The sequence below is a fragment of the Helicoverpa armigera genome, chromosome 25, assembly GCF_030705265.1.
Source record: "Helicoverpa armigera isolate CAAS_96S chromosome 25, ASM3070526v1, whole genome shotgun sequence".
NCBI lineage: Eukaryota > Metazoa > Arthropoda > Insecta > Lepidoptera > Noctuidae > Helicoverpa > Helicoverpa armigera.
Genome location: NC_087144.1, coordinates 5337238 through 5360058, shown reverse-complemented (window position 1 = coordinate 5360058; position 22821 = coordinate 5337238). Strand labels below are relative to the sequence as shown.

Sequence of the window (22821 nt, the reverse complement as noted above, 5' to 3'; positions counted from 1 at the left end):
TTATTGAGCTATATTGATAATGCTCTCTATATCAGTAGGTACTAATAATAAGATGAGTAATCTCTACCTGTTCAAAGGAAATTCCTGTAAGGGTCTCCTCGTGTCATTTACAAAGAAGGTTCCATAGTCCATTCAATTCTCACGCCTTCCAAGAATTCTTTTAAAACATAATAAGATGAGTAACCTTTAAGACCTGTGCAAAGACCTGCTTGAAAGAATAGGATCAGGCCTCGTGTCACCTACAAAGAAATTCAATTCAATAATCAATCGCACCACAATAACTCTTTCTATACCAAATGGGTACTGTAATAAATTCTTTAGTGAATAAATATTAGTTTTATTGTTTGGTTAGCAAATACTTAAAAGATCGCCAATGCTTCTGATTTTTCAATAATGGCTAGTAAGTGTAAACACTGTAAGTTTATCCCTTGTATTCCGTGTAAATTCCTATCCAAAATTCTCCTGGTGTCACCTGTATAGAAATGTTTTTTTACAACCTTTTCAATGATGATACCTCCCAGAATTTCATCAGCAATAGAAACAAATATGTCACCTTCGGAGGAAACTCCTATCAGAATCCTTGCTCGTGTTGCCTACAAAGAATATAATTTGAATAGGTCTTTCAACACTACAATAAATTCTTCAGTAAAATAGAAGGAATGGTCGACATCTAATACCCCTTTTGTGGCATGGTCAATTCGTATGTTCTGTCGTAACATCATTGTTCAAATGTTGTGATTCAGCCCTTGCTATAATGGACATTGTCTCTCTGGGACCGTCACACGTATTTCATATTATATTATTATAATAAATGACATATCTTGTACGATTGTATGGTCAGTTCACGCGACAATTCCCAATGAAGCTACATACTTTAGCGAGTGGAGGTACAAATTCCTGTCTCACATTATTTTTAGTATACCTACCTAAGCTTAAGCCAGCGATTTCACCCGCATCTCGTGGGTACTACTCCACACACAAGGTCATAAAATACAGCCTATAGTCTTCCTCAATAAATGGGCTACCTAACTCTGAAAGAATTTTTCAAATCAGCCTAGTATTTCCTAAGAATAAGGCGTCCAAACCAACTCTTCATCTTTATAATTTATCAAAACAGTCTTGTATATTATAAGACGAAATGAAACTTTAAATAAAGTAAAAACATCGGCTTCTCCGGTCAATATCAGTTCAATGGAATATTTTGTAACATCCGAATACTTTGCGATATTGCTATCGCATTTCGGGTCCAAGGATTCATAAAATATTAGGTATCTGTAGATAAAGCTTCTGAAACTTTTAATTATTATTTTAACTCTTCTATTGATATGTTATTTAAGAGTCACAGTGATAATAAAATAGAAATAGTGTAGTTTGTTGACGAGATCATTTATCTTAGTGGTGCGTCAAAGATGCGAATTAGAAACTTGATAATTAGGGAGGCTTATCTTATTGTGACAATGTTGAAGGAAAAACGACAATGTGACTGAAATTAAGACTCAACCGCTAGCCAGTGGCAGTAGCCAGTAGTATAACTGAATACTTAACAACACCACAGGTTATCCAATCTAAACCTTTTATCGTTCTCAATCGAATGCATCCATTTCCTCAGGTTTTCCAACTCCGTAACAGATAAGGAAGGAAAACGTTAGTAAAGTATAGTCAATCATAGAATTTGAATTTCTAATCCTAGTAATATTATAAACGCGAAAGTTTTTATGTATGTATGTTTGTTCCTCATTCACGCAAAAACTAAAGAATGTATTTTAATGAAATTTGGCAGTCACAGCAGCTTACATGTCAGAATACTTATAGGCTACTTTTTAACCGGGAGCGGCAACTAGCTAGCTAGGAAAGCGGATGAAACCGGTGACAGAAGCTAGTATCTGCTTATATATTTAGTAAAGGTTTAGGTCAAGTGCATCACTATCATTCATTGATTGTATAAATATTCCGATTTGCTCTACACAAGAGAGATTGATAAATGCTTGTACTTATGTAGTAAATATTATAATTAGCTGTTTCTTAGATAAGCTTAGGGATATTCCATTAGATGCGTTGTAGGTCATATTGTACAAATATGTAGGAGAGTATGGTTTATTAATCAAATGACGAACTCATATTTTGAGAGAACTACAGCATGCGCGCTATGAGAAATTATGATGAGTTCTACTAAAAAGTTTCAGTCTATTATTATGCCAAATGTTATCCAAAGGGTTATGTTTTAGTGTCATAAGAGAAAACAGACAGTAGAGTTGCAATGCTTCTTTGTTTATAATTTTAAGTTCGTTCTTCAATCACCAGTTGATTTCTATTTGAGGAATTAGCATGACGGTTTGACATATTTTTTATACTTTGAAAATATGTATAATAATGAAATAATAATCTATTCTTCAGGTAACTTTTAACTGACGATTGAAAAATCGGCTCTTAAAAATATATTACCTAATTATATAGGAAGCTTTACCCGTTTAAAATCGCTGACCCAGCTAAACTGCTACCTAGAACACAACATTGATTTAGCACACGCAATAACAAAATCATAAATATAATAACGATGATGACCTAAGCAGTTTTACGATGCATTCTGTACGATCGCACGTCATGCGACCTGCAATGGAATTATACGTTGCTTATCCATTGTTTCGAAACGGTTTATCAAAATTATGCTCTTGCTATGCGTGAGAAAGTAAGTTAGGACTGGCTGGACTATTTTTATAGCAAAAGGATTTAAAGACACTTTTATTTAATAAAGTCAAGAATTAGGCAATTCCTTTTTTTAAATGGAAATGATATATTTATTTTTGATGGCCTCTCCTGTTGTGGGGTTTGGCAGATCTTTGACGAATAAAACTCAGCTTTGTTCCTAGTGGAACCCTTTTGTATATCACGACCGCGGTAACCCTGACATTTTTAAAGTTAAACAAATCAGAGAGAGTTTGATGGCGCCAAAAGGAGGCATATTTTTTGATACTGGGTAAACCATCTCATGACTCCTCTGGCTGTGGGTAGAACAGAGTCAGACACTTCTTGACTGAAACCTAACTTTGTTCCTTCTGGGGCCCTTCGTGTAGGTACCAGGGCCTCTCTTTTGGCCAATTAGGTCTTTACATTACCTACTAATCATAATTTTATGACAAACTTAGGTAAATAACATATAATTTGCATTGTTACAGCTCAAAAGACGATGAAATAGACGGTAACTGCATAGTACGCGCACGAGGCTTGCCGTGGCAGTCATCAGATCAGGATATCGCCAAATTCTTCCGAGGACTCAATGTTGCCAAGTTAGTATTAAAAGTCCTCATAACTTCAACAAAGTTTTTGGGATAACAAACTTACATAAATTATGGAAATGGCGAATTATTTTTTATGTAGGTACCTATCTAATATTCACCGTGCGAGTAGCAAACTAAGGAAACCGGTAGACGCTGGATGCAGGCTTCCAAGCGGTATCTGTGGAGATTTAAGGGAGAAGCCTATGTTCAGCTGTGGACGTCCTATGGCTGAGATGATGATGATAATGATGAGTAGCAAACTAGGGCTGATATGATACTCCATAGAAATGCACATTTTTTTGCAAATAACATCGAAAATGAATTCTGAAGACTTTTCACTTGTGTGACACAACTGTAAAAAGGACTTCCTCCTTTTCTGGGTTCTGTTCTAAAATTAATCTCAGCATCACCATCTCACCATCACCCTTGTCTTACTAGTACAATATGGCGGTGAGACACAACCACGGGCTCTGGCCAGTATTCTCAGACAAATTTTGGAACACATCTCTGGAGTTTCGAATCATGTTCGAAAATGAATGTTCTTTTTTTTTAATTCGGTATCCTCTAGGCTGTGATCATAGCCACAAAGGCCTGCTTTTTTCTTTTTTTTCCTACTAATTTATGGTATTTGGTGTACAACAGAGGTGGCGTAGCCCTGTGCCTCTCGCCTCAAGGAAGACGTAACGGCGAGGCGCTGGTGCGCTTCGTATCCCAGGAGCACCGCGACATGGCGCTCAAACGACATAAACACCATATCGGCTCGCGGTACATTGAGGTAAGAACTTCACAATCTTAAGCCCCGTAAGCAGTAGACTAAGCTGTTGACCAATGTTGATCATATGGATGGCTGAATTGAAGGTATTCATGAATTCAATAAAACGGTCTTCAACTAAGTACACACTGATTTATGAGCCAGATCAAACTATTAACCGACTACAAGTTTTCAGTGTGCTGAAGCAAACAAATTCACTGTAAGCAAATAAATTCTCTTAAACAGCAAATGAATTTGATTTTCGCGAAACAAAATTATCAAAATACCCAGTGACTTTTTCTGAAATCTCCGTCTTTTACAAGCATTCCGCTGTCTATGTCTTAGTTTTAAGAATGTGATGTGTATATTCTTTGTTGGAGGTCCAATAAATAAATAAATAAATTCCTTAGACTTCTAAAAAGTTTGAATCTATATAAAACCTTGTTTCTATTCGATCCAGGTGTACCGTGCAAGCGGCGAAGACTTCCTGTCAGTCGCAGGAGGAGCCACTTGCGAGGCAGCCGCCTTCCTCTCCCGAGGCGCTCAGGTCATAGTGCGGATGAGAGGACTGCCCTATGATGCCACGCCGCAACAAGTTGTGAGTATACCTACTGGTCTTTTTAGTATTTTAGGGTAAAAGGCGGCCTTCCTCTGAATGAGTATCAACGGATATAGTGCAAGAGGAAGATCAAAGAAACGATGGATGGATTGTGTGATAGTCGATACCTATGGTAAGAAAGAATGTTACTTGTGAGTTGACGGCAGAAAGGAGAGTATGGAAGGAGAAAAAATGCTGCGCCGACCTCAAATAAAATGGGGATAAGGGCAGGAGGATGATGAGGCGGCCTTCCTCTCCCGAGGAGCTCAGGTCAGTGCGAATGAGAGGGCTGCCCTATGATGCCACGCCGCAACAAGTTGTGAGTACCCTCAGATAGTGGTCTTTTTGGTATTTTAGATTAGAAGGAATGGATTACTTCTGTTCTTTAGGGTTCAGTACCCAGAGGGAAAAACGGGAACCTTTTAAATTACTAAGATGTCATTGGAAGTCTGTTTTTGGGTTGTATCTCATAAACCTTGAAAGTTGAAATTTTTACGGATGATGAGACCATGTGACCACCATACCATACCATATGTACCATAATGTCTGTTGCTGGTTTTATAAATATTTTTCTATTTGTGGTCTATGCTAGCAATATGTTAAGGAGTAATCCAGGGTTGTGGTTTATGAATTTTACATGATAGGTAGTTCTACATTTTAATAACCTGGATAAATTAAGAACCAAGTCACGATGATTTTCACAAGTTCTTCACAAGATATTGATAGAACATGATGTCAACTTTATTCATTCAAATAAAATAATTAACAACTATTAAAGACACCATTTTATCTCATATCTAAGTACATAACAACAGGCTATCGGCCAATCAGAAGCCGTTAAATTGATAATAACAAGTTAACTCCGATGATACCTCTAACCTTTAGATTATGTGCTTAGATTAAGCAAATAGCTTACCTAACTTATCTAACCTTTGCTAATATAATTATAACATTATTAAAGTTATGTAGGTGCATTAAGGATTATGAATATTAAATAATAATTTTCTCCTGTCTGTGGTTTCACCCGCTTTCTGTAAGGTCTACTGCATGCATCTGAATAAAAAGTAGCCTATAGCTCTCCTCGATTAATAAGCTATCTAATATTGAAAGAATTTTTCGAATAGGACGAGTGGTGTCTTTATAACGTAAGGATTAAACATCGGATCCCTAATTGCTGCGTAAGCAGGCCTGTTATTGAAGATTGGCATAATAATATGTTGTATTGGTCTTCTCTCAACTCTCAAGGCATAACCTATATTCAGCACAAGAAGATCTAACTATAAAAGATCGCATAAAGAAAACTTACAGTCCTTTTTCCAACAAATTCTGACTACAACCTCACTTTCTAGCTGGATTTCTTCTCGACGGGCGACAACCCAGTCCTAGTACTCGACGGAGCGGAAGGCGTGCTATTCGTTCGTCGAGCTGACGGCCGGGCCACGGGAGACGCCTTCGTACTCTTCGCTAAGGAGGACGATGCTCCTAAGGCGCTGTCGAGACACCGCAAGTCTATCGGAGCCAGATATATTGAGCTGTTCCGTTCTACTACTGCTGAAGTGCAACAGGTAAGAAAGATAGTGCTGGATTTTTTCTTTTGATTTTAAGTTAGCATTCTGAGGACGAGAATGCGGGGCGATAGTTGGGCCGATAGTTTATTTTGAAGGAAATAATGAATCTTTTAATTCGGTAACTTCTTCTTCGGTAATCTGTTTAGTCGGTTGTAATGTGCAAAAAAAGCTTGATAAAGCCGTCGGTCGATCAAAAGTTTGCAGTCTGTATGTCCCATAGGCAACGCTTATTTTTTCGAATGGACATATCACAGGTTCTTGTGAAACGTCAGACAAACTACTAAACAGTTTAGTAGACAGTTGATTTTTAGCGACATGAAGATGGCTTCATTGATTTGATTTTCAAATTGAAGAATCTGATAAAGCCTCCTCAAGTAAAAACTCTCCAAACTACGCCGTATGACGTTTAAGCTATAAAACGTACATAGTATGTACTAAGTATGGTTGCGTCATAACAACAGTTAAACCATATCAGAAAATACATTGTCATGTAACATAATAATAAGATTGGAGTCAAGTCAACATACGTTATGTATCGCGTTTAAAATACACTTAGACTAGCTGATTTCTCGTGGTCCCGTGGAAACTACTGCTCGTACCCAGATAAAATATAGTCTATGTTACTCGGGCATAATGTAGCTTCCCAACAGGGAAAGAATTTTTCAAATCGGTTCAGTAGGTTAAGAGCCTTTAGGGTACAACGAATAAGGTTTCCTCTTGTTATATTATACTAGCTTCCGCCCGCTGCGTCGCCCGCGTCAAGTTCGGTTATATCGCGTTTCCAAGAGAAATCTTCAAAAGTCCGGGATAAAAAATATCCTATGTTCTTTCTCATGGTCAACTCTATCTCTGTACCAAATTTTATTAAAATCAGTTCAGTGGTTTAGACGTGAAAGCGTAACAATCAGACAGACAGACAGAGTTACTTTCGCATTTATAATATTAGTAGGGATTGAAATATCTTAAGATACGACCAAAAATAACAAGATATTTACAGCAGTATTAGAAACGGCTGATAATGAGAAAGGACAAACAAGCTAGGAAGCTCCTTCAAGCATTAGTATCGAACTGATAACATTTGACACGAATACATTGAAACAAAGACTAGTAGAGCGTTCGGACGGAACGCGCGTCTATTTCAAGCAAATACATTTTGTTGATTAGATTCCGACGCACTAGTAGATTTCAATTTTTAACCGACTTCCCAAAGAAGAAGCGTTTTAAGTTTAATGTTTAATTAATGTTTAATGTTTGAGCGTTCCGTATCCAAGGGAAAAACCGGACCCTGTTACTAGTCTTCGTTCATATATCATCCCAGCAAAGCTACATATAGTAACCCGCCTACATCTCATGACCCGTAATAGTTAGATAGTTGAAACTTTCACAGATCATGTATTATTGTTTCTACTACTTTTAAACAAATATATTGAAAATTTTTTAATCAATAGTTCAATGGGCACCAAAACTAATCCAATGCTTCTTTGCAAACGTCAAAATCTTGGTATAACGGACCGGATATATAAAACAAAAGACGATGTATTTTGAAAAGAATCGCTCTCTTGAAAAAATGCGATTCTATTGTAGAGGTATATTCAAGCGTTAACCACTTCGTTCCATATGTGTATGAAAAAAAGAAAAAAAATGGTTCCTTGCTCCGATTTATTTTGACAAAAGACCAGCTGTTTGAAACAAAAATGTGTTTTATTGACACGCCTCATTAGGTAATGTTGCCATGTTGCATATCTCCCGGTTTCCTGAGATTTTGGATTCAATTTTATTTTTGAAATTAAATTAAGGCTAGGAATAAAAGTTTCCTTTATACATAGAGTAGAAATCCTACCAAATTATAAATGTGAAAGTGTGGATGTACCTACGTTTATGTTCGTTCCTCTTTCACGCAAGAACGAAACGAAGAATGAAACTTAGCAGTACCTTTTTTTTTGTTGTCGCTGGGCTAAAAATGCTATTACGTATTCCCGTCGGGGGACGGGAGAGGGGTATGTGGGACTCCCCGGTAACGACGTTCCCGGTATACCCACTAAAAAGGTCCAGCGGCACTCCGACCTCGCCTGAGTGGAGGGGGTCTGGGAATCTAAAACAGCTTATAGGTACATCAGAATACCGCATAGGTTACTTTTGATCCATGTGCGGACAGGAGTGCCCTCGAGCAAAACCGGGATTGGAGGCTAGTACGAAATAATCAGCAATCATAATGTTATCTAGAATTTAGCCGTGTTAGTATTTATTGGTACCACCGTGAAACATTGTGCGATTTTTACAATCGGCTATTATGCTAGCCTGGTACTATCAGACCTGCTTAGTTACACCAGTTCAGATAAGTAGGTACCATTCTTACCTATTTTATCAGGTTTTCTGAAGATTACAATTGTGAATTTGTGTGGGTACTTAGTTACGGAATGTTAAGTTAGGGAACTATAAAACATCGTTTAACTTCAGAAAGTCATTTATCTTTATATGGTTTATGTATTTGCAAATTACTCCGTGCACACAGATATTAAGTAGCCTAGGATTACTCGATAGATGGGCTTCCTAACCCTCAAATATTTTTTTCCAATATTAGCGTGTCCAAGCATACAAACAGACTACAGCTTCATAATATAAGTATAGATTACAGAAGCAGCTCTGTTTGACTGATAATCAGACATTATATCTTCAACAATAATCGGTACCATACTTCGTGTAATCCTTGAGAACTGAAATTGTTTTGAACAATCGCATGTCAATTGCGGTTTGACGGTAAACGCAACGATTTTGAATAAGTCTGATGATGCTTTCAAGGATTTTAAGTCTTTAACTTGGAAACCTAGAAGACCTTGTTTGCCCTCAATTTTGGGGTTAACCTCGAAAGGTTTTCGTCCTTATCGGAGATCGGATAAACGCCGGACAAGGGCGAGTTTTACCATTTATCAATAACGATACCTAAACGATAACCAGCTGTATATTTACTGCCCATTGGACCATTAATTGAGATTGGAAATCGTGAGATACCCCAAAGGGAAATAGTGAATAAAACCCACCATGTTCCTTTTGGAGTCCTTTATATACCAGGGACACGCTAGCTCTTTCGAACAAGCCCCGGCAGTCTCCGACCCTAAGAGGCCCGGATTAAGTACGTATAAGAAGTCGAAAAACATAAGTTCCCATTTCAAAATGTTTGTAGAAGCTTTTAGAATTCGTATTGATCTATCTTTCTGTCTTAGCCGGCTATTGGGGTTAATGGTAAGTACCTAGGTTTAAGTGCGTCCGATGCACATGCAACGATTTGTAAAGCGTTGCATATCGGAGAATGCATGACGAACATTTTTGTTTTTCTTGTTATGGCATTATTATATTGTTATGCTTAATTACTAATTTTGCAAGATTACTAGTTACATAAATCGTGAATATAGCTATAAAGCTGAGGCAGCTAAATTCACCTTAACTATGTTTTTTTGTTGTGTCTATTACAATGAACATTTACACATTGATTTTATATTTGTGAAGCTAATTAATTGGTATAATAAAATTACCTCAGACTATAGCTCTGTCATCATAAATAACACTTTTGCAATAGACAAGTTGTTATTTAAAATGTAACACATAATATGCTATTACCTAAGCCAGCACTTAGCACATTAAAAGCCGAATCAGCTTAAAGAAATTAATTTTAGTAGGTACTCGGAGGAATACTCGTTACATGTTTTACATATGATTATAATTATAATATAGAAAGTAGGTATCGTAAACGAAATATATGTTTTCAATAAGGAAATATATAAGTTTTACTAAATTTCACGTAAACGTTTGTTCTTTTACAAATAATTGTGTAGGTACCTAAGTATACATACATATGTCTATGCATTTTGCGAGGTAATCAATGCAGAGCGTATTGTTGTTTCTTATGTGGCATTTATTTTTAAAGTGGTCCTATGGGTTTAAAATTTTTTAACTGGGGTTTCTATATGCGACCATTTCATCCATATAACATAAGTACCTTTCGTTCAACCTCTTACCAGCTCCAACTTTCTCCAGGTCTTAAACAGGTCCTTGGAGACGCGTACCAGCCAGTCGAGTACTCCATCAACAGCGCCTGCTCCCGCTGAGGGTCTACTCCCGGTAGCCCTGGTTCCTCAACACGTCATCACGTCAGGAACTGCTAAGGACTGTGTCAGGCTTAGGGGCTTGCCTTATGAAGCGCAGGTAAGGATTGATATCATCTGTTTTTTACCAACAATGTTAGGTCAGGTTTCTTGTCTAGCCAGATGCAACTGAGAACCAGTCTTTTACAAGGGCGACTGGCTATTTTATGACCTCAACCCAATTACCCGGAAATCCGTTACCCTATGGGTTATCGACTTATGTTTTACTAGGAGTTTTTGCGATTGCTTATCTGACCGCCTCAACCCAGTTTAACCGGTCAACCCAATAACCTTAAGTAAGATTGGCTGTCAGACTTTCTGTCTTTTGACTACCAAACTTTTGGCTGCGAAACATAACTCTCTGATACCACGTTTTATTTCAGGTCGAGCACATATTGACATTCTTAGACGAGTTTGCCAAAAACATTGTCGTGCAAGGAGTACATATGGTATACAATGCTCAAGTAAGTTCCACTCTTATTTTGACTTTTTGACTATATTCCCGCTTAAGATAGCAATTCCTTCCTTCTTTACGTCAATGACAGCCGGGCTTGAGACCCGCCAATTTAACGTCCTTCCAAACAAGAGGAACAAGTCATGAGGATGGTCACCCATCCAAAGACCTATGACACAAGCGTTGCCTAACCTTATGAATAATCAGCAGTTACTTATCCCCAAGTTCCTGTATCCTGGATCCTTTAAAGTTACGACAGTCCTTTCATTATTAATGTAGATTATAGTAGCAAGTTTTCTAACAAGTCCGTCTATCTCAGGGCCACCCCAGCGGCGAGGCGTTCATCCAGATGGACAGTGAGGCGAGCGCGTTCCTGTGCGCGCAGCAGAAGCACCACCACTACATGACCTTCGGCAAGAAGCAGCGGTATATCGAGGTACATACTTCTGAACAATACTTCTAGATACCTAACAGACAGATATGTGTTGCTGGGGAGTTTGTTGTACCAATTCTTCTTCCCAGCAAAACACATAGGAGGTGGTGAAGGGCGGGCGTTTTGGGGATGTCTTTTGTTTTTGATGTTCAAAAAGTGCTGATTTAGCAGCCTAATTTGAATCATTTTGAGTTTGAATATAATTATCTTAGCCACCCGTCAAAAGCTTAATAGTCGTAAATATTTTTACTTATGTGCATGCAAGATTAAACGTTATTATATAAACGTAATATAACCGGGTATACAAGTTTTTATCAAATAACTTAACCAGTTTTTTTGGCAACAAGATAAATGCTACCGGTTCTTACAACTGCAGGAAATTAATGTATTAAACGATTGAAAAGTTAAACGAATGCAAATAAAGGTTACTTGTATTCAATTAATAAACACCTATCTATTAATAAGTAAAAAGTAAATTTAAGCTAATGTACATATTATGTCTTGTGCAAATAGATTAATGACTCTAAAAATATACTTAACTAGCTTCTGCCAGCGGTAAAAAGTAGCCTATAGCCTTCCTCGATAAATGGGCTATCTAACACTGAAAGAAATTTTCAAATCGGACCAGTAGTTCCTGAGATTAGCGTGTTCAAACAAACAAACAAACTCTTCAGCTTTATAATATTAGTATAGATTACTTACATGGACGATGTTCTGTGCAGGTGTTCCAGTGCTCGGGCGACGACATGAACCTGGTGCTGACCGGCGGCGTGACGCCCGCCACGTCGCCCAAGGTGCTCTCCCCCGGTACGTTGGTGTCCCCCCCGCCGCCCGCGCCCGCGCCGCGCCTGCTCGCGCACCACATCGCGCACCAGAGCCTGCTCGCGCGACAGCACGAGAACCTCCTCCTCGCCTCTCTACGCCCTCCCCTCCTCCCCATCCTACCCTACGCGGCCGTCCGCGCTCAACAACCCACCCCCCAGCCCTACCAACTCCCACAAATGTTACAACAACAAACTATGTTACCAACCAAACGCTCGTACGAACGAGCATTCCAACAAACAGAGGCTACCCCCGCAAAGAGACCTTATATGCCACCTCAAATGACCCCCGCTCTATCGTTACCCGTCTTCTCTTACGGCACATCGGCTCCGATCTTCTCTTACGCGAATACATCCCCGATGTTGTCGACGTATAACACGTTACCGACAGCGTTGCCGACGGCCTTGCCGGCGGGCTACGGCTCCGCCCTGAGTGCGGCCCTGCCCGGCTCGATGACGTCACCCTTTCCGACGCTATCCATGTTCCCCACGTACCCGTATTACCCGGGCGTTTAAATATTATTTTAAACTTATGAAGTAGATAAACGTGCCTTTAAAATATGTCTAATTATGAATTTGCGTTTTAAACGTCGCGTTTTGTAAAAATATATTAAAAGAACTGAGTAACAAAGCTCGAAATCAACATGCCTTCGATTTTACATAAATAACTACGTTATTCAAATAGATTATAAAACAGTTAACTAATAATATTTTAACATTAGACTCGTTACGTTACTGAGTACAAGAACTAACGTGCTAAAACAAAAGTACCTGACGGGAAATAAAGGTAACATTAACGATAAATAAGTAAATATCTTTCTCTTTCATACTTCTGTCAAAAATAGATGCTCAAAGTCAAAATCAAAACGCACCAAGCGCCGTATTTCGTTTAAATTCTTGTGTGCGTCGAGACAGCTAGACCATGTCACAAAGTATGTCAGTTGAAAACTTAAACATTTAAATTGTTGAAACGCATAGAGTGAAGTCGGTGTAGAATTTAAATGTTTTACATTTTAAGGCACATTGCCAATAATTGAAAAGATACCTTTACTTGGAAACAGGCCGATGAAAAATTATCCAAGGGCCGAATTTAAGTTCAAGTTGAGGTCTTATTGCGTCTGGCAAAAACTAGCCAAAAAACAGGGTAGAAAAAATGACATTTTCGACGTTTAAGCTCAAAAGAAAGGAGTGCCTTCGCTATTTTTACGCTAATTTAAGGAAATATGTATCATGAATTTACTACAAACTTAAGTTTGAAATCTATAAAGGCAGTTATTAGGCAGCTCGATATTGCTAGGTTAAGTACTTACTTAATATACTTGTTGATTTTATTACTTGACTTTAAATATTGTTGAACTCTCATTTTAATATGTTTAATTATCATTAAGTGAACCAGAGGTTGTTAATCAATGACAAGTAGTTGTATGATTTTATTTTATGGATTAAGACAGGGGTTGCCGTGCGCGAAAAATATACCATTAATTTAACATTCACTTAATAAAAATATTACGTAATAGGATTTTCGATCCAGCTTGGCTGACAAAAATATTTTAATCTGGCAATGCAGCTAAATAGCCCTTCAATATGGCAGCCCCAACAGTGTGATTAGATGTCGTTGTGATTTTTAAATATTAAACATTCCATGATGAAAAGACAATGTTTTGCCAATTTCTTGAAGGCTGATCGTAAGTCTGAGAAAGTGTTAGGTACTTATTGTCATTCGAAGCTTATGTATTGCATAAATAGTGTAAGGAAACCACATTTTTATTACGAAAATAACAAAGAAATCAGCTCGTGGTTATTTTTAGGGCACAATATGGCTTCTGCAAAAATCTTCTATCATTCCAATAGCTTTTAAATATCTATAAATGTTGAATAGTCATGCAATATATTCGCTTCACGACATTTTTGTAGGTTATTTAAGCGATAAGATTTACTTAAAGTTTTGTTTTTTTTTTTGTTTGAGTACAATGCGTGCGTACACTTTTTGTGCTTTTTTTAGTAAATATCTTTATAATATTAGTGTTTTGCTTCCGTGTTTAAACATTTTATATTTAACACATGCAAAATGAATTGATTTTTTCCGTGGTTTTCGGCTTTATTCTGGTTTTTTGCAGAGAACATGAAGTTAATATTTAAAGGATATTATGTAGTTAAAATCATCAGGAATCGTTTTAACGTTTATTTACATTTTTAAGCCATTTTCTTTAATAATGAAGTAAAAAATCATTTAAATCTATTTTAAAGTTATTGAAAATATTTTTTATTTCGTCTTAACTTATAAAAATTACTTAATTTAGGAGTAATTTTCGTTAAAATTTCTAAATCGTGGTCGGCCGCAATTCCCATGATGTTCCCATCCCTCTCCCATAGGTACATCCCAAAGTATATTACAATATAATATCACCGAGTAACCCTGGTTATACCACCTAGCTTAACCTCATCGTCTTTACCTCACACCACATAGAATAGAATACATTAAAATTATAATTTACTGCTATATCTTTGGATTATATTCCCTTATTTTATCGCAAAAACGTGACACAAAAAAAAAACTTTTTTTTTCTAATTATAAATGTCATAAACTGTCATAAAAACAGAGCGTAAAATAAAGAGATATAATCCAAATGGGTGACTTGTATTATGGAGTAATATTATAAACTATAAGTTAACGTCATTTTATATGGTGTCGTCATTGTCTCAATAATCACAAATATAGGTATGGGGCTTTAGTCACAAGTACACGGTGTAAAGGCTAATCTTTGTTCTGTCATTTCTAAATTTTATTTACTTACTTGTAATTTTGGCAATCTGAACTGGTCATTTTCTCGAAAATATATGAAATATTCCCATTAAGATCTGTTAAACGTTTCAAGTTGCCAAAATTATGATTTAGTCTATTTTACAATGCAATACTGTGTTTATTAATGGTTATATATACAAAAATGTTGTATTATGGTGTATCCGTCGGGTTGTGTTATGGAAAATTGCATGAAACCCATCAGATGACGGTAAGTGTTGCACACTTTATTGTTGTATTAAAAACAGAAATATATGTCGTTTTCCGAAATTAAAATTTGAGGGTGTAGCATGAACCGCTTAATTTTAAGGAAAAGGGTTGCATGGCTCGGGTTGAAAAAATATAATCCGATATTTTAGCTTCCGTAGTTTTCCAAAGCACATCGCGGCCGGATACCAATTAGTTTCGAATACGGAACTATATGTTACTGTTTCATGAAATTATGTACACGGTTGTAACTTTATCTTGGTACTATGGTTCGAAGGGGGGTGTCTCCGAATGGTCGCATTCAATGCATTTGTATCGAGTTACTAATATGGCTATGAAGTGACGATATGAGTTCTCTAAAGCTACGTCTGTGCATTACGCTTCCATACCTTGTAGTTGGAATATATCCTACATAGTATCATGAGGTAAAGTTCATTCAGTCTTGGTAAGGGTCCTATCCTCCAGTCATTAACACGCAAACCTATAATCACAGCTTCTCTCTTCTCTGGCTCTCTCGAAGATTCTGCGCTTATCCTTAGTCTCGTTACGGAGCTCAAAATTATATCAACGAAGGTATTTTGATAATTTTTAGTGATGGTTTTTATCGGTCTCATCTTGAAAGGTTTATATTGAAAACAAAAAATATATAAGTTAATATATGGTTTTTATAAAATATATTTTCCGATATATCTTGCACTAAATATTATTAAAATAGTTCCTGTGTAGTGACTGGGGGAAGTGGTGTGAGGAAGTCGGATGTTTTGTTCGTTAAACTATAGACAAATGTCACGGGTCACAACATGAACTGCCAAAGCGTTTCGACAACAGTTATCATTTTTATATTAACTAACGTAGAAAAACTTTTTCGATGCGCTTACAAATTATACTTTGAAGCCGGAAAATCATATAAAAAATTTAGTTATTATTGAGTAGAACTAAGTTTTTTTTCCGTTTTACAGAGTTTTTGTCTCATCTTGTTAGAATCATGATGGTTTTTTTTTATTATTATAACTTTAGTTGAATAAATATAGTGTATTGCGATTAGAAATAAAAGGTTAATTTACATGTTAGATGATAATTGCGAGTTTCTCTGGTTTGTGGTTGTGCTATTGTCTCTATATGTACTACTTCTTAAGTCTGGAGTGGATCTGATTTTACCATCGGCTTATTCATATACAAATCTTCTTTCAATACACATTTATTATTTCACAAGCTTTATTCTGGGTATGGAATATTGACTAATTTATATTATCATATATTTTAATGTCCACAGTATAGACACTATTACCCAGTATAAAACTGTTCTATATCAATAACAATTTTTGTGGAAATTAATGTAAAATCAGCTTCATTTTCGGAGTATACGAGGCTTCGTCGCGTAGATAGCAAGAGGTACTTGTGAAGGAAGGGTTACACTAACACTCGACGCTTGATCTGTCTCCGCTACAGTACAGTATCGTCCTTTTATGTTTACTAACATACTTCCGGGTGAGTGGGCAAAACTTACGTAAGTATACAATATTTCACAAATAAATTAAACAAAACATACAATAGGTATAGTTTTAAACAAAAGGGGTCCCGCCACTTTGATGCACACGCTGTTAAACAAATCTCAATATTAAAAAAAAACGTATGAAGGGCTGGTTTTTAATGTAAATTCTGATCATCGTAAAAATAAAACAGGCTGCACAATTTACCTACTAAGGGCAACTTAACATAAATGTCTTAAAAATACACTTAATTTATCACAATGTGTCGATACATAGGTACCTACTGACTTCTTTCTCTAGTATAACTTTTCCTTCACAAGAAAGCAGATATATAGCACAATCATGCCCCCTCCTAATGCTTTTAACGTTCCTATATTTGTCTATAATAGTCAGATGGACTTTGTATAAACCCATGGGACACTTAAATCGATGAATAACGAACACAAGCACAGGCTTCATTAAAATTTATTGGGGCATAGTCAGGTTCAACATTTTTTTTATTTTTATGATGTAACAAATCTGTTCATGGTATTTTAATTTTCGTAGATTAACTGAAATATTAACCGTTTATAGTAAAACCTTTCTTTAAGTACTTCATCTGTCTAATATTTATATAGGTATATACAATAGTATAGCTTCATTCCTCCTTTTTATGTTTATTAAATTCTTCTCCAAACTCCTCTGGCTCTGTGTAAATATACATATCATACATTACTTTCAGGTTAATTAATACTTCTATCAGATTAGTATTATAAACCGCTATGCCCCAAAGTATAAAACAATATTCTACTACATTGTTCCGCTTTAAAAATGCATGGACCGGTGACAGACTTAAACAAAATGTCCGCGGGACTTCAACGCTTAGTGTGTTGTAGACAAATGTTTTGTGCTTGACTAGAGGTAGGTCCATGGGTGTATGGTGTATGCCCCACTAGGCTGGGTCGGATAGTGGGCACACAGTGTTGGCAGTGTATTTAACATGAAGCGGCGTAAGTATCTATCTATCATTTGTTTTGGGATCACGTGAAATAAGCTCTATCTTACTCTTGATTTATCGCATTTTTATTGTGACCTCAATTGTGAAATATATTTGCAAAACTTTTGCCTTGAAAAGATATAAACTAAATTATAAGTGTAACTATATAAAGTTTTACTTATAACTTATAAAAAAATATGAAGTTAAAATATAACTTATAAAAAATAATTATAAATTTAAAATACCAATTGAGATCACAAACTAGTGGTGCTAAAAGTACTAGGGTATTAGGCGTGCATAAGTTTGGTAAAGTCCGCAGACTAGCTTGGTGGTTGGCGGCAACAACGACGTGTGTAACATTACAGAGTATTGGTGTAAGTGCGCACTGCTTTGGTGAAATGTTAATGCGTTCAGAGACCCGGTGAGTTGTTCATCTTGTTCTTAATAATTACATACATAAGACTGCTGTGGGTATCTGGCGGAATACTTGGATATTTGGCAACGGTGTGCTGAATATCCACCTTTTGAAGTTTTATATTTGGTGTGGGCTCTCAACTCTTGTATTGTTTTTATAGAGATATTTTTCGCCAAGTATCCGCAGCATATCTAACATACATATACTGTGTACGTCTCTATCCGTGTCGTATGACGTCACATGGCACAAAATGCTTAGCTTTACCTCTCCGAATTTATAATTCGTTCTATAATCGCTAAGCATTTTAGTATTAACTTAGTTTCACAAATAATACATGTATGGGGCCTTCATATTAGGCATATAAGTGGGTTAAAATTTAATGGGATAAATATATTATTGGTACGTATATATTTGAGCGACGTGAAGAAGTAAATTCACATTGCTATGTATCACAAAAAATAACAAAATGTTTATTTATTTATAGTAATATTTACATTCTGCACGTCGTCAGGATAGCACAAAAATAGTACTTATTATATACCTGTAAATCATTGAATTGACGAGTAGGCATATCATTCAGTGTGACTAACAATTGCATGACTTATTTATGAAAGCTACAAAAACTTTCTGAATTATATTACCATCTTATTCTGGACGAGAATCCTCGCAATTTGTAGTATGTTCTGTCGTTTGATATCATTCACAGATGGCTTTAGACCGAGATGTATTACATCATGTCCCAAAGCTTTTTGCCCACTGTGTTACTACGATGACATTGACACAATTATCTACTCATTTTTTTTTTATAATACAAGAATGTATGTTCGTGTATTGTACAGTGAGCAAACAGCTTAATAAAGGAGCATGTGTGGCTTAATTACTTTTTTATAGGATTACTTTTTGAGTTTAATTATTTGTGTCCCAGTTGCTTAGACTAGAAATGCAAGGAGCCGCGACTGTCGAAATGTTCCCAGACTTCGCAAAGAGCCCTTACGTCGCTAACACTTGATTTATGTATGTGACAGGTCCCCTGACGTACTACTACCCAGCGCTAGGGCCGACGCTGCCGCCCCCACCACTAGTGTACTGGGGCTACCCAACCCCACCAGTGTCACCAGCTCATTACTACCACCCGCCACACCACCCACAAACCATGGTGAGTTATAAACCACTGACTTATAGTCAAAATGGTATGTACAATCATTGCAAGAAACGGGAAACAGGAATGAAATACCTCCCCCCCGTAGCTTACACGCGTAATAAGGCACAATAACATAGATAATATAACAATAATAGTTTTATGCACAGTTAAAATGTATGTAATTTACTAACAAAATGCAAAAAAATATGCTAACAACTCTGTATATTTGCATAACTTCGAAATAAATACTAAGGTACGAACTTTCAGATACCTGAAGTAGTGTCAGTGGGGGGAGGGTCTCCGATTCCCATCCCGCCCCCGGCCGCGTGCCCCGAGTGGCCGATATTCATGGTCAACTAACCACAACGAAGATTGCTCACAGCATATAAAATAATTATAAATTAATATATTTAATTATAAATAATTTTATGACTTATAATAGGTAAATTTTATTTTAAAATTAGAGAAGATAAATATTCGAGATGTAATTATTATTTTAAATATTCAGAAAGAGTTTCGTTTGTGATTTCTTTAAACTTGTTTGACTCTAAATATTATTTTACTAAATTCAACTCTCGATTGATTTTATGACTAAATCTATGATATATGTCTTAAATGTTTTTTTTTTCTTTTTACAAAGGTGCTTTGTTTGTAACAAGCGGAACTTTTTCTTTTCACATTGTACAAACAAGAGCTTCGAATATTTTATAAATTCTCTACTTATATCTTCCTATCATCACTTAACAAAAACGAATGAAATGGCTCAAAGTATAACAAGAGTGATATTTATAAAATAAATTATATGTTAATTTAATTAATTTTATATAAATTTGCATAAAATTTTTTGCAATTATGTTATTATTTTGTTTTAAAAATTTGTAAATGATCTACTTATGTTTGTTGATCTTTCAGATATTTTAGCGAATCTTATACATATAGTTGACATATAAAAATACTTATTATAAAATAATATTATTGTTTTAAATTTTGGACTTAAAATAATAGTTATAAGTAATATTAAGTACTTAAATAGAAATGCCTTCTTTCATGGCATTCGTAAAAAAAAACTAAAATAAAAAGCCAAAATCACACTAGGAAAGTTCCTCTTCGTAGCTACAAAATCTATCAGATATTTATTTCAAACACAGAGACACAAGCAAAAAATGAAGGTGCTAAAAAATACATATTATATTTTTTTATATTTAATAACTCAGATTTTCTTATTTTTTATTTATCGCATACATACTTCTTTTATCAATTTTTTTTCAATGTCCGAACATATATTTTAACAGGCTTCAAAAATGTTTTGTTTGTATATTTTCTTGCTTGTCTGCCTACTGTGTTGACATAGACAACGAATGCATGTACCACAGTGATATAAAGGTGCTGTTACATTACGTTTGTAGAAATTAAACCAAATATAAATATGTTATTGAGTTAATTTTTACTTAGAATAAGTCAAAGCTCAATTAGTATAGTATTTAGTAGATTTATTCGAACCAGAAATATGCCATAATTTTTAAGATAACTTTTAATACAGCTGTACGAGCAGTTACTGTTTGAAATATTATAAAAAAATAAAAGCAATGCTTTTTTAAATAAAGGTCTCGAAGTTGTATGATCTTTTTAAACGGAACTGCTTGTATGTGCAATTCATTGCTCATTCACATAATTAATTATAACAATATAAATTAACATGTTTATGTGTCAGAGTGATCCCTCTATATAAGTCAAGCCTTTGACTAAGAATTCAAAAACTTTTAGTTTAATCTCTTATTAAGTAATACTTAAAGTTAAACTTATGTTTACGTTATCAAAGGCCAGTAGAATTCAGTTAAATTTTAAATTCGGCTCGACCAAACCTGACGAGAGTGAAAAATGCTCGATTTGAATGACCATGCTCAATTTTATTTAGATACTCAACGTTTATTTAGATTTCACATTAGGTGCAATGTCTCGATGTTATTATATAATTGAATATTGGCATATATTTATTGATACTCGTATCACACGCACAATTCAATTTTAATGATGTAAAAAGTATAGAGTTTTAATTTTTATGGGACTTAATTGCACTTTCCATATTATTATAAAAAATAAAATGTGCGAATTTATAAATTAGAGTATACAAAATTATAATTGTTTGATGTAAATCGTTTATAAATACAAAAATAAATTTTATTTTTATTGACTTATTCGTTAATAGCCCCGGAGCTTCTACAGGAAGTTACTGAAACTAGTATTTAAGTGATTCAAACATAAAAAATATATTTCAATTAGTTTTAAAGGCAAATATTTTTTTATCATTAAAAGTGATATAGTCTTGGTACACCGACTTAATTGCATACCTATACAAAAAATATGCTCAATGCCTAATTTGAAATATATTTTAAATTGTTTATTTTATTATAATGTTATATTAAGTTAAAATATATTATTGGCATAATAATGTTTTATATAATTTATCGTACGATAATGTACGGAGAGATACACAACAAAATCATAAATGTCTTCCAATCTGTATAATATTTATTTAAGAGGTCACAAAATATTGTGATAAGTTAATAGAGAATAATTATGTTATTTTAAGTTATAATATAATGTGTGTTACAAATATTACGAGTTTAGATTGTTGATAGATTTGATATTCTAGAAAAATATTACAAAATTGTTTTAAATACAGGTGTTATATTTTTTTGTAGATAATACAGAAACTTTTAAAATAATATTTCTAAATAATTATTAAATATTACTTATAATTGAAAATTACATATTTTACGTTATAAATATATAATCGTGAAATAAATTATTTACGATTATTTTATCTAAATGATTGTATATTTTGTTGAACACCTGTATTATAAAATATAGTAACACAATCTTTATTAGTTTAAGTGTTAAAAACCATGTCCATGACACAATTTATGATAATATATACTTAAATATAATAAATATAGAAAATAAAATAAAAATCCCTTTTTAGCTAAAATGTCTCAAAGTACGAGCACTTTTAAATTAAAGAGTAATTATTTTGGTCGTTATAAATATATCATCTAAAAAAATATTTTTGTAGTAAATTATAATTCAACCAAAATAAACGTGTCTCGTATTATATGTATTTATTTATAGAGTAACAAGAATAAAGTTTTATTTGTCGTTTAGTACAACTTAGTATTCTTGCCGAAAAACATAAATACAGGAGACATTTACATTTTACAAGATTTATATAGTTTCGTTTCTTACTTTAAGATATATAAAATGTTAATTTCTATTTATAAAGATATATCATGATTTTCTAAAAAAAAAAATTTGACTGTCATTTTAATGAATTTGAAAAAATTAAATATTTATGTAATATACATATTATAAATATAACTATATAATTATAAAAATGAAGATAGTTATCATTATTTGTTTTGTTACTTTTATACTTCACATTTTAATTTTATAAATATCTCCGGAAAGCCAGTGATATTTCTGTTCAAAGTGATCTTTATTTATAAATTGTTACCTTCTATTTTATTCTTTATAGGTCTGTTATAAATAAAAAGTAGTAGTAACATTACATTTAGTAGTAGTCAATATTAGATGTGCAATTTTAGTAAATAGACATTTTTTCGATATTTAATGCCAAAACTGTTTGGTTTCATATCATACAAAGTAGTGAATTGTTCCGATAAATAAATATAGACAAATTACATGTTGTTGTTTAATTCATTCCAGTGTTTTTTTTCTTTAAGGTGTGCCTATAAT

At 34.6% G+C, this 22821-nt stretch overlaps 1 protein-coding gene across 2 annotated transcripts in view; it reads left to right on the top strand.

Annotated features, from left to right (window-relative positions):
• The window catches only part of LOC110383445 (RNA-binding protein fusilli), a 90089-nt gene extending 67321 nt beyond the window's left edge, over positions 1 to 22768 (top strand). Inside the window, exons 7-16 of one of the 2 annotated variants that reach the window (XM_049845649.2) lie at positions 3174 to 3284; positions 3918 to 4050; positions 4487 to 4624; positions 5974 to 6189; positions 10225 to 10392; positions 10715 to 10795; positions 11105 to 11221; positions 11941 to 12025; positions 18953 to 19083; positions 19336 to 22768. In XM_049845649.2, the coding sequence (XP_049701606.1) occupies positions 3174 to 3284; positions 3918 to 4050; positions 4487 to 4624; positions 5974 to 6189; positions 10225 to 10392; positions 10715 to 10795; positions 11105 to 11221; positions 11941 to 12025; positions 18953 to 19083; positions 19336 to 19428 (1273 nt within the window). In that variant the 3' untranslated portion in view covers positions 19429 to 22768. Of the gene's footprint in view, positions 1 to 3173; positions 3285 to 3917; positions 4051 to 4486; positions 4625 to 5973; positions 6190 to 10224; positions 10393 to 10714; positions 10796 to 11104; positions 11222 to 11940; positions 16125 to 18952; positions 19084 to 19335 lie in introns of those variants that run through there. The other variant, XM_049845647.2, reaches the window with a different exon arrangement.
• The last annotated feature ends 53 nt before the right edge of the window (positions 22769 to 22821 follow it).